The following is a 13,456-nucleotide window of genomic DNA, read 5'->3' as shown; positions in this document are numbered from 1 at the left end:
CACAAATGCATTAGTACTCTTAAATCCCACGCAACGCTCATTGTACGTGTTTTACGCGATCCAGATTTAAAGTTTATCTATATCCCAGCATTCACTTAAGAGACACTCTGTATCCAAACGTTGTCCGTGCTTCCCATTGAAGATATGACTGAATGTTAAGCCATTTACGGATGTGTCCAGCTGGTTTTGCGCACAGCGTGAGTTTGCGCGTCTCTCTGCATGCGCGCGCCCTAGAGCTGCTGCAGGATTACGCGCATCATTTGCGCGCGCCAAATTAGATAATAAGCAAGGAAAAATGACTGTACGACTCTTTTATTGCAAGTATTGATTGTTTTGACTGGTGCCTAATGCAGAGTTCACTTTGGGCACGGCTGGCTTGTCCTTACAGGGTGATTTTAACGTCAGGATTTGTGTTTCCAGTGACTGTCATATATCTATAAAAAGTAGTAAATATATGTTTTACTTTTTCTACTCTACTACTACTTGCTCTATTTAGTACAAAGGATCTCTCCCAAACACTTTTGGCTTGCTTTATTCCATGTCGTGATTGTGAATATCACAGCTTGTACTTTAATAGGAAATGCATGCGCTAAAATTCATTGAAGCAACACGAAAAACTCTTTAGCGTTTAATAATTGATTTATTATTCAGCATCTCCCTCTAGTGGCCTCAGTGAAGTCTTTATGTCTTTGAGATTTATGCTTCTGTTTTTAATATATAATTAACCACCTTACTCACCCTATCACCTTCCTGTTTATAATTTTTTTTTTGGCATACTAAGCATGTTCATATGATATTACTGGGCTTGTATTATTATGTAGGCCTACATATGACCATCTTCTGAACGCTAATGCTCGCCTTGTGTCCTGTAATACTGAGGCTCTGCCGGTGGTGGCAACACTGCAGCGCGTGAGTGACGGATACACACATACACACCGCGCGACAGACAGCGAGGAAGAAGCGTCCAGCTCGTAGTAACACACACTTGAGCATTCAGTTGTCGGTTTTAGTTTACATTTTAGTCAATTAAAGAGAACCATGTCGGAAAGAAAAGTTTTAAATGTAAGTACCTCTTTGTTTACTCCTATATTATAATTGTGCTGCGGCTTAAGGTGGATTAGAGGAGAAAAGATAATCATTAACAGCATGCTAATGAAGTAGCAACGCAATGTACATTTATTAAGTTTAAGTATTTAAGTCATGGTTTCTATGCACTTAAAGTACATAAATAGCCTTGAACACACGTAACAGTTATTAAGATGAACCAAGAAATAAGTTTCTGTTTATAAAGTTACGCTACTGTGGTGAACTGTCACTTTTACAACATTTCTTCTTGTTTTTCCTCAGAAATACTATCCTCCGGATTTTGATCCGTCTAAAATCCCTAAACTCAAACTGCCCAAAGACCGTCAGTATGTGGTCAGATTGATGGCACCATTTAATATGAGGTGAGACAAGGTTTATTTTTTAGTTTAACTTCTATAATGGTTTGATATAGAAACACAGGTCTGTTATATAAGGACATGAGGTAGTTATAATGTCTAGAATTATTGCATGTTTTTAGATACAGAAGTATAATATTTAACTATTTCATACAGCTCTTTATGCAGCTTCTCAACTAAGGATAAAATTACATAGAACAACAACAACAATATACACTACCGTCAAAAGATTGGAAACATTACTATTTTTAATATTTTTGAAAGAAGTTTCGTCTTCTCACCAAGGATGCATTTATTTGATCAAAAATACAGGGAAAAAAACAGTAATATTGTGAAATATTATTACAATTAAATATAATGGTTTTCTATTTAAATATATTCTTTAAAATATAATTTATTCCTGTGATGAAAGCTGAATTTCCATCATCATTACTCCAGTCTTCAGTGTCACATGATTGGAAACAGTTGTGCTGCTTTATAGTTTTTAAATAACCTGTGATACTTTTTTTCAGGATTCTTTGATGAATAAAAATTTATTTATTTATTTTTATTTATTTTTTGGCTAATTTATTTAAAATATAAACATTTTGTAACAATATACACTACAGTTTTTTTGAAAGAAGTTATTAATATTAATAGGGGTGTAACAACATATCGTGCCACAATATATTGCAATACAAAAATGCAACAATATGTATCGTGGATAGTGACAATATGTATTGTGTATAGTTCACCCAAAAAAAAAAAAATCTAGTTTTCAGAGTTTTAGTGTTACTAGTAGTACTACATTAATCTACTATATAATGTTGAATATAATGTATAATACTGCAATGGGGGGAAATTTGTAGGGGAATATATGCCAAATGTCTTATGTTACCAGTAAAACGTGGCTTACAATATTTTAAATATATCTAGTCAGAGTGAAAGCATTCGTCTAAAATAATTCAGTATTTTCAGCTGCAGAATCATGAATATTTTTATTCCTGTGTCTTTATTGTCTTGTGCATTGGGTTTCCAGCACCAAGTCCAAGCCTATTCATTTCCACCCGCAATATAATACCAAATGTAGCATTTTAATCAACAGTTTTTAACCTTTTATCATATGTCTTGGAGGATCGCAATAATATCGTATCGTGAGTTCAGTATCATGATATGTATCGAATCGAGACATGAGGGTATCTTTACACCCCTAAATATTAAGCAGCACAACTGTTTCCAACATTGATAATAAATCAGCATATTAGAATGGTTTCTGGAGGATCGTGTGACACTGAAGACTGGAGTTATGGCTGATGAAAATTCATTTTGCTGCACAGAATTATATTCTGAGAATATAAAAAAATAAGAGAAAAATATAAATAAAATACAACAAGCTAAGTAATGGTATACTGAATATAATAATATTTTAATGGCAAAGAATCTCTCGATTTCTCTGATTTGTGAGGAAAACATATGTAGTTTGATTTATTATAGATTATATATCATCTTTCAGATAATAATTCTTGCTGTTTTGCAGGTGTAAAACATGTGGAGAATACATTTACAAAGGGAAGAAGTTCAACGCTCGTAAGGAGACCGTTCAGAACGAACTGTACATGGGGCTTCCCATTTTTAGATTCTACATTAAATGCACCAGATGTTTGGCGGAGATCACCTTCAAGGTACTCGAATGAACTACGACACTTCAGGAGGTTTTCTTGTGTGTTTGTTCGGTTGCACTTCATCTGATTGGTGTGTCTCGCAGACGGATCCAGAGAACACAGACTATGCCATGGAACATGGTGCAACACGTAATTTTCAGGCGGAGAAACTTCTAGAAGAGGAGGAGAAAAAGATCCAGCTGGAGCGAGAGGAAGAGGAACTCAATAACCCCATGAAGGTCTGTTAGAAACTTTAATATCATAAAAGACACATCATGTAGTCTTATAGAGGTTTTGTCAGGGGGTTATTGTTTTATTCTGTGCTATTCGTGTTTAATTTGTACTTTTACTTCCACTTTCCATCAGCGTATTTTTGTGACAAAAGCATTTCGTTTTTCTTCCACTGTTTTCCACATACGGTGTACATAAAAGTCTTTACAGTGTCTTTGTAAGCAAACCATCAAAAACCCATGAAAACTTAAAAGCTAATTGACCCTTCGCTAAGCCCCACCCTCCTTAGTTACTGTTGCTACGCCTGTCAAGCTTTTGCGCCTGGCACGTCTATTACAGTATGTATGCACTGGTTTCAGACATTCCTAAGGAGATAATTAGTCATTTTTGGCGAAGAGGTGAAAATCTGAGAGAGCAAGACTGCAGTATGCATTCGAGGGCTATATCCACGACATAATATGCAAACAATTAGAGAATAATTTCATCAAAATTGAAGCTAAAGTCTATAACGTTAGGTCCCAGCGCAAGCAGCAGCCGCCTCGTACGCTGATCATTCAAATGAGAAACACACAAATTGAGGAACAGCTTTGTGCATGCACAGCAGCGTAAGTGAAATTTGAAAATATTCTAATATTTATAAATCAAACAGCTTATCTATATGTATTGTGGAATAAACACAAGACATTAGCCTGACCACTTTGCAATGATAACAATCTCCCGCTTATATTTTTAGTGCGCCAGGCTACCGCTCACACGTCGTGGGTCACATAACTTAAATGACTAACTTACTTTTATGAACTGATTAAGTTTGCATACCAACCTTTTCCTTGGAGATCTCCGGCAAGCCCCCTGATGTTCTTTTACTAACTACCTTTTACTTTTACTAGACACCGGGAATGTCGCGATCGGATTGGGGTAACGTGATGTTACCATTTTGGCCGTCGATTAACAAAATGCTGAAATATATTTTTAAGTAACGTTAAATTATGTCTGTGAGCCTCCGTCTTGCCTTTAATCACACTGCTTGATCCACGAGCTGGACAATAACTTTATTCTAGAGCTGCTATAAAGCCAAAACACTTTACTTTAATTTCCTATTATCACTGTAAAGCTGCTTTGGAACAATCTACATTGTTAAAAGCGCTATATAAATGAAGACGACGCCCGGCATTTCTCCCCTTGGGTTTTAGGTTTCGGGAAGGGAATAAAATCCACCACCCCGTCCAAACTTTTAGGATACCGGGTATCAGATTTGCACAATCCATACGCACAACGCTTCGGCAAGTTTCCCTCGCTCGAAAGCTTGCCAGACATCCCGCGCCTAGTTACGGTTGCTAAGCCACGATTGGCCTGTGACGGTTTTCGGGCGTGGCTTAGCGAAGGGTCAATTAGTGGTCGACCGATACTGTTTTTTTATTGCCGATATCTTAGAGAGCAGGGTGGCCGATATAAAGCCGATATTTTTATATATATACGTGAATATATATACGATATTTTTATATATATTTTTATATATATACCTTATATTTATTTTAATCAATATTTAATAAATTAGAAACCGAATCCTTAAAATAAACATGCTTATACTTTAGATGGCAACTTCTTGAATCTGCATACCTATTACATTTTTTTTTTTTTTCACAAATAAAGTAATTGTTTAAAAATATGAATATGTGAATAAAAAGGAAGTAAACACTGTAACGGGGCACTCAGTAATCTGGTAATTTCATGTGCACTGGTAATCATATTTTTTCAAGTAAAGACAAGGTAACGCTAATTTTACATACAGCACACAGTGAAAATGATATGAATATGATTTAGTGGGTAACTGGATATGGCACAGCATATTTTAAAATGAAGGATTTCAAGTTTTTCGATCGCGTCTCCTGTGAAGCTGATCTTCTGTTCGCGTTCACTCACTTCGCAATAACACGTTTATGCAGGCTATAAATGCACACTTCACAAGATATCACAGCTGGATTCAATTAAATCTGCAAGGTTTGTGAAATTAAAAGTTTATTAGATACTCAGAGATTTGTTTAAATGATGTAGATGCGCATTTGCTGAATGTTGACGGTAAATGATAAAGTATTTTAGCCTGATTGTTTGCCTTTTCTGTTACAAATAATATAAAAGCAACTCTATACTTTTTTGCATACCATTTACTTTCTTTGTTTGCCAATTCTGTCTAACAAAGTATTAGATATGACTGACAGAGATCGTAAACTAATGAAGACGTAGAGAATGTGAGCGAGCGCTGTGTGATAAGGTGCCCGTCAAAATAAAAGTCCCGCTTCCAACACATCGGCCAATCAGAAAAATTGATCGGCCGATGCTGATATTTTAAAAATGTCAAATATCATCCGATATTTCGGCCTTGGTGATATATCGGTCGACCACTACAGCTAATCTCCCTGAATGCTGTCACAGGTCCTGGAGAACCGCACACGGGACTCAAAGATGGAGATGGAGGTGCTGGAGAACCTGCAGGAGCTGAAGGACCTGAACCAGAGGCAGGCGCGGGTGGACTTCGAGGGCATGCTGGATAAGTATAAAGATATGGAGCGGAGACAGAGAGAAAGAGAGCTGGATGAAGACGAACGAGAGACCAAGTATGAAAAGAGACTTTTTGCTTCTTAGACTTAAGGGATAGTTCACCCAAAAATGGAAATTTTGTCGTCATTTACTCATCCTCAGTTTGTTCCAAACCTGTGTGAATATCGTTATTCTGCTGAAGATATTTTAACCCTTGTGCATTGTTAGAAATTACATCCTTTCGTTATGTTTGTGGCTGAAAACAGCCACTACTTTAAACTGCTGTAAAAATGTATCAGATAAATATTTTTTTCAAATTTTTTTGCATTAATCTATTAATCAACCTCAGTCCTGCTCAAAAATACTAAATGTTTAAAAAAAAATCAGGATTTTAACTCTTTAATTGCCAAATTCGTAAATGATGTCACTGATTTTGGGGAAAAAAAAACACAAAATTACTCATTTTCAATATAAAATGTGATTGTGGACTGGATTTTTTTTTACCTTTTATCACAGTCTTGGACATGTCAAAGATTAGAAACAACATTGGTTTTGATGCATTGTTAGTTTTTGTGCAGCATCAGATTTTAACTTTTTCTCCCTCATTTACTGTTCGTGGCTGTTTTTGCCCCATTGACTTCCATTATAACCACATTTTTTGATTGCAAAGCCATGACACCATATAATCATGCATTTTTGATTGTTGGTGGTTTTCCCTGTTGGGAAGAGGTAAAATTTGTAATTTTTACTGTTGATAACCGGGTGGCACCATTAACCCTTTAGATAGGCCTGTGCCAAAAAAAGCTTAGTTTCTGGCTTTTACATGGAGTTATATGGAGTATAACAGCATAATAAAGTGTGTGTGTGTGTGTGTGTGTGTGTGTGTGTGTGTGTGTGTGTGTGTGTGTGTGTGTGCGCGTGTGTGTGTGTGCGTGTGTGTGTGTGTGTGTGAACTCACCTTGATGCGTCTGAGAAAATCAAAATATGCACCTCAGCTCTCAGAACTGCATGGAGTAAACAAAAACAAAGTAAGTGTATTTATGCACCTGCTGCCTTTTGATGGTGAGAAATGCAGACTAAACAAAAACAAAGCAAGTGGATTTAAACGCGTGCATGCAAGCCTGCTGGTCATTTGATGGTGAGAAGAGCAGCCAGCAACATGAGAAAGGGCTTGACTTGTAGTGAAGTTTTAGAGATGATTATGCAGCCTGACCCCTCCAGCGAGCTGCAGGATGTATCGTCTTCTCCCTCTGACACCACAGACTCAGGAGAGTCAGATCCTGATTTGGATGTGGCACCCTCATCATCCTCTCTAGCTTCCACTGAAGGCGAGGAGGATTCGGAGGATCCTGGATCTGGGTGGATTGGGAGAAACGGCGAAGTGTTGTTTTCCACTAACGTGGAGACAACTCCCTTTCTTCAGCCTGCCAGAGGCGTGACTCCAGGGCCGACGCGCTATGCCATCACAAGGCATAGTCATACATGTTTGTATGACTGTACAAACATGTATGTGTTGACGCAAGTCATGCTGACAATGAGGTCAATCATCTCCTCCGTAAAAAACAGATTGAACACGGAATCCATGTTCTGGACCCTTGCGAAGGCATAGCGCGTCGGCCCTGGAGTCACGCCTCTGGCAGGCTGAAGAAAGAGAGTTGTCTCCACGTTAGTGGAAAACAACACTTCGCCGTTTCTCCCAATCCACCCAGATCCAGGATCCTCCGAATCCTCCTCGCCTTCAGTGGAAGCTAGAGAGGATGATGAGGGTGCCACATCCAAATCAGGATCTGACTCTCCTGAGTCTGTGGTGTCAGAGGGAGAAGACGATACACCCTGCAGCTCGCTGGAGGGGTCAGGCTGCATAATCATCTCTAAAACTTCACTACAAGTCAAGCCCTTTCTCATGTTGCTTGCTGCTCTTCTCACCATCAAATGACCAGCAGGCTTGCATGCACGCGTTTAAATCCACTTGCTTTGTTTTTGTTTAGTCTGCATTTCTCACCATCAAAAGGCAGCAGGTGCATAAATACACTTACTTTGTTTTTGTTTACTCCATGCAGTTCTGAGAGCTGAGGTGCATATTTTGATTTTCTCAGACGCATCAAGGTGAGTACACACACACACACACACACACACACACACACACACACACACACTTTATTATGCTGTTATACTCCATATAACTCCATGTAAAAGCCAGAAACTAAGCTTTTTTTGGCACAGGCCTATCTAAAGGGTTAATGGTGCCACACGGTTATCAACAGTAAAAATTACAAATTTTACCTCTTCCCAACAGGGAAAACCACCAACAATCAAAAATGCATGATTATATGGTGTCATGGCTTTGCAATCAAAAAATGTGGTTATAATGGAAGTCAATGGGGCAAAAACAGCCACGAACAGTAAATGAGGGAGAAAAAGTTAAAATCTGATGCTGCACAAAAACTAACAATGCATCAAAACCAATGTTGTTTCTAATCTTTGACATGTCCAAGACTGTGATAAAAGGTAAAAAAAAATCCAGTCCACAATCACATTTTATATTGAAAATGAGTCATTTTGTGTGTTTTTTTCCCAAATCAGTGACATCATTTACAAATTTGGCAATTAAAGAGTTAAAATCCTGAATTTTTTTAAACATTTAGTATTTTTGAGCAGGACTGAGGTTGATTAATAGATTTATGCAAAAAAAATTGAAAAAAATATTTATCTGATAAATTTTTACAGCAGTTTAAAGTAGTGGCTGTTTTCAGCCACAAACATAACGAAAGGGTAGTAAATTTGCCCACAGTGTACTGTTGAGTTTTTGAAAAATTTCAAAGCATTTTCCCAAAATATGTGTCAAAATAAGATTTGTCACCAAAAATCATTCCATTTGCTGAAACACAGAAAAAGTTATGGCCAAATTTAGACTCAAAAATACCCCATAGTGGATGAAAACATCCCCAACAGCACATAAGGGTTAAAGAATGTCAGTAACTAGTTGATGGGCCCCTGTGACTTCAGTAGTATTTTCTTCCTACTATGGAAGTCAATAGTGTCCATCAACTGTTTGGTTACCCATAATATTCTTCAAAATATCTTCTTTTGTGTTCAGCAGATGAAAGGAACTCATACAGGTTTTGAACAATTTCATTTTTCAGTGAATTATCCTTTAATTGTGGAATATTTGAACTTTTATAAATGAATGTCACACTACAGGTCCAATTAAGAGCACAAAGATTTAAATTGCTAATTTTATCAGAAAATCTGAAATGAGATTTTTCCCCAAATCAGACAGCCCTAGATTACAGCATCTAAAATATAGTTTATGTACTATATGTAGATATTCCTGTGCATTTTAACCTAAAATATTAATGTTTGAAAGTCATAATTGCGTTTATATTGTTTACTGTCTACATTTACATGTGACAATAATAGCACCTCTTTGAGGTTATGTACATTCACTGCCTAAGTATGTTTTTCCAAAGCACATACCCCTGGTTTCACAGACCAGGCTTAAACTAGTCCCAGACTAAAATGCATGTTTGAGCTGATTTAACTGAAAGCAACTTACACTGATATATCTTAAAATCAATGAATATTGTCAGTATTATTATATTGTCAATGAATATTGTCAATGTCAGTGTCATTGTTTTGTCTCAAGATGCACACCAGTAATGTTTTTTCCTACGTTACGTTTATAAAAGCTTCTTAAATGCCCTATTTGATCTAAGGCCTAATCCTGGCTCAATCTAAACCCTGTCTGTGAAACCAGGCCTTAATGTCAAGATTAAGAAACATGAATTATTTAGTATATATATATATTCTGTGATTTAGACTTCTCTCTTCTCTTGCTCCTCTTAGAGAGATGTTAGACAGAGCTCTGATTAAGCGACTGAGGGACTCGGACTCTGAGGAAGAGACGGAAAATGCTAAAGACGAAGGCAGGAAACACACGGCTAATAAACCCACAGACATCCTCACTACAGACGGGAACGCAGGGTCACAGGTTGAGTGAAAGACAGTAGCCTCAATTAGAGTTTCTTTATTCTACTGTTTTATTTTTTGTTTTTTAACATTTTCACTTTTATAGATTATAATCAGAAAAATTTGTTTTTATTACATGGCTCTGGAATACTCAACTCTGATTGGTCAGTTGTGACATGATGTGATCAAATATTATTGTTGCTCTCAGGCAAACAATTTCCTACATTTACTACGGGTCAAAAGTTTGAAACTATTAAGTTTATGTTTTTGAAAGTATTTTATGCTTACCATTTATTTGATCTAAAATGCAGTAAAAACAACAATATTGTTTAATATTATTACAATTTAAAATAACTGTTTTCTATTTTAATATATTTTTAAATGTAATTTATTCCAGTGATCAAAGCTGAATTTTCAGCATCATTACTCCAGTCTTCAGTGTCACATGATCCTTCAGAAATCATTCTAATATGCTGATTTGCTGCTCAAGAAACATTTCTGATTATTATCAATGTTGCAAACAGTTGCGCTGCTTCATATTTTTGTGGAAACTATGCATTCTTTGAACAGCGCTTATTTGAAATGGAAATCTTTGGTAACTTTTTTATTTTTTACCTTTGATCAATTTTGTGTGTCCTTGCCGAATAAAACTATTTGTCGTCTTATATTTTTATTAAACCTTACCTCAGACTTTTGAATTGTAGTGTATTTTGGTTCCACAAAACAACATTGATTATAATAATTCTAATGATTCTAACACAGGACACAGGATCATGTGACACTGAAGACTGGAGTAATGATGCTGAAAATTCAGCTTTGATAACAGGAATAAATTACATTTTAAAAGAAATTCAAATAAAAAAGTTATTTTAAATTGTAATAATATTTCACAATATTGCTGTTTTTACTGCATTGTGGATCGAATAAACGCAGCCCTGGTGAGCAGAAGAGACTTCTTTCAAAAACGTAATTATTCCAAACTTTTGACCGGTAGTGTAGCTGTGCTAGTTTCGTGTTTCTCCTATCACTCCACACTCACATAATAATTTCAGCTCAAATCCATATTTAATATTAGTTTATTTATTTATTTGCCAAGTAACCATGTAATAAGCAGGATAATGCACTATCAGCTGACAGATTGTTTAACTATACATTATACTTTATATGGTCATAAAGGATGATCTGTGGTCCTAAAGCAAATTTTCCCACTACATTTTTTTTTTTTGTTTTTTTTTTTTTGTCGTCTTTCTATTTTAACGCCTCATATGCTTCTCATTAATTGTTGTGCTGTTTTCCTCCTGAACTCCACAGGGCTCATTGTCGTCTGTGGTTGTGAAGAAGCAGAAGCTGGAGAGCTGGGAGAGGAGTGTCGGGAGTCTGGGCGGGAAGGGAGCTCTGGGGTCTCTGGTGGTGAGGAAGAAACCACAGGCTCCTGACACACAGAAAGGTTCATGATCTATTAAAACTAGTCAATCTGTGATTTCTCAAAAGTGTCAGGGACAGTCCGGTCAGAGCGAGTGCATGGGGGGTGTAAGCAGCAATTAACAACATTACAATTATAAAAGAAATCATGCATTCATTCAGTCATTTAAACACAATAGCACATTTTGGGGTCAGGAAGACTTTTTAATGTTTTTGAAAGAAGTCTCTTCTCACCAAGGCTGCATTCATTTGGTCAAAAATACAGTAGAAACAGTAATTTTGTGAAATATTATTACAATTTAAAATAACTGTTATTTGAATATATTTTCAAATGTAATTTATTCCTGTGAAGCAAAGCTGAATTTCAGCATCATTACTCCAGTCTTCAGTGTCACCTGATCCTTCAGAAATCATTCTAATATGATGATTCACTTTACTTTACTTATTTAAGAAATATTAATCATCATTATGATTAATCATCATTATGACATAATGTTGCAATTTTTTCAGGATTCATTGATAAATAGAAAGTTCAAAAGAACAGCATTTATTTGAAAAGTTTTTGTTTGTTTGTTTAATGCATCCTTGCTTAATAAAAGTATTATTCTCTTTAAAAACAAATTTACTGACCAAAACTTTTGAACAGTAGTGTATATATTAATACTACTACTACTACTACTAATAATAATAATATTTAAAACACTTAATGGTTATTTTCTTGACGACTTATTTTATTAATATTATTTAATAAATAAATTGATATTTGTTGTTTATTTTTTATTAAACCAAAATTGCTACACTACATCAGTGGATGTATGTCAGGATTTGGGGAGTATTTGTATTATGTTTTTGTTTTATTATTTCTCTGGAATCGAGGAATGGTACAGATGTGGATTGCGAAGCTGTTAATATATATATATATATATATATATATATATATATATATATATAAATGGGTGTGGACAAAATTCACAATTTAATAAAATAAGGGCGCTTGAATAAATGATGCCTGAAAATGATACAGTTTCCACCAACAAACCCTGATGTTTGCTCATTGGCCGCAACGCATAGGTGTGCCGTCGCTTGTCACCTGTTTTTAACCTGTGCCGTGGATTGTTTTTTCTTATGAGTGAAACCCTGATGTTATATTTACATATCAAACTCCCTCATTCCTTCACATCTGTTAACCTGCTTTTTCTCTGTGTTTCCGGATCATTCAGGGGCCGGTGGTGCCAAACCCGTGTCCTCCACAGCCTCAGCTAGTGCTTCCAACGGGCAGCCAGCCGCGTCTCAGAGCGGTTCATCGCTCAGCCTGTTGGGGGCGTACACAGACAGCGATGACACCAACTCTGACTAGGCCGAGAAAACACTGTGTGGTGTTTTTAAATGTTTATTTTCAGACCAGCAAAAATGACCACCTCTTTTTTTTTCACAGACCACTATAATTTTCCTTTACTTGGGCTATTTAAAAGTATAATTGAGAGATTTTTATTTTTCAGTGATGATCTTTTTAGCTGGATAAGCACTGTCTGTCTATAAGAAGCTGTTTCCATTGCCTGGAATTTATTCGCTATTAGATCTGCGTCATCCCAGTGTCTCTAATGTACTCTGTAATGTGTTTCTAATGTATTATGCACTATAATGTAGTATTTGTCTCTCCATGTTAGTTCAGTCAATACGAGGAAATGCATTTGAGGGTTACAGTGGAGACAAGTGAATCTGAATCTAATTTAGACTGATCATCTCCAACAGACTCTTTCATCTTCACAAACATCAAATAAAATGTTCCTTGTTTCGTTTCCAAGCTTAGACTATTTTTTCCATTTGTTGTTTTATTTTCAAATATTTTGAAAAATGAATTTCTGATATATTATATATTTAACTACATTAGTTAATGCATACCTCTAAATAATTTATTAATCTTAATGTTCATTTCAACATTTACTAATACATTATTGAAATCAAAAGTTGTATCTGTTAATACTTGTATTTTTATTAATATGTTCACAAAGAAACTACTGTAACAAATGTATTTCTAATTGTTAGTTAATGCATTAACTTACGCTAACAAATGGGACCTGATATTGATTAACTACATGTGCTTACTAGGGGGTGATGGTAGGATTAAGGTTTGGTTCAGGGTTAGTTGCATGTATTTATGCCACATTTATAGTTATTATTACTATAGTAAATACATGTAACGTGTGTTACCTTATT

The 13,456-nt window shown here is 35.8% G+C and overlaps 1 protein-coding gene across 1 annotated transcript; it reads left to right on the top strand.

The window, feature by feature from the left end:
- Positions 1–854: 854 nt before the first annotated feature.
- On the top strand, positions 855–13,043 carry yju2 (YJU2 splicing factor homolog). Its single transcript, XM_081375172.1, has 8 exons — positions 855–1,062; positions 1,348–1,448; positions 2,959–3,103; positions 3,187–3,321; positions 5,744–5,925; positions 9,695–9,839; positions 11,129–11,264; positions 12,460–13,043. Exons 1-8 carry the CDS (start codon positions 1,039–1,041, stop codon positions 12,594–12,596), a joined length of 1,005 nt encoding a protein of 334 aa, XP_081231298.1. The 5' UTR covers positions 855–1,038; the 3' UTR covers positions 12,597–13,043.
- The last annotated feature ends 413 nt before the right edge of the window (positions 13,044–13,456 follow it).

Source organism: Scardinius erythrophthalmus (genome assembly GCF_964197995.2).
Source record: "Scardinius erythrophthalmus genome assembly, chromosome: 9".
NCBI lineage: Eukaryota > Metazoa > Chordata > Actinopteri > Cypriniformes > Leuciscidae > Scardinius > Scardinius erythrophthalmus.
Note: the sequence above shows the minus strand (reverse complement) of the source record. Positions and strands in the feature narration are given on the sequence as shown.

Coding starts and splice junctions, on each gene's coding strand:
- yju2 (XM_081375172.1), top strand. CDS start 1,039: ATGTCGGAAAGAAAAGTTTTAAAT. Junction 3,104..3,186: donor TGGCGGAGATCACCTTCAAG/GTACTCGAATGA, acceptor TGTGTCTCGCAG/ACGGATCCAGAGAACACAGA. Junction 3,322..5,743: donor AACTCAATAACCCCATGAAG/GTCTGTTAGAAA, acceptor ATGCTGTCACAG/GTCCTGGAGAACCGCACACG.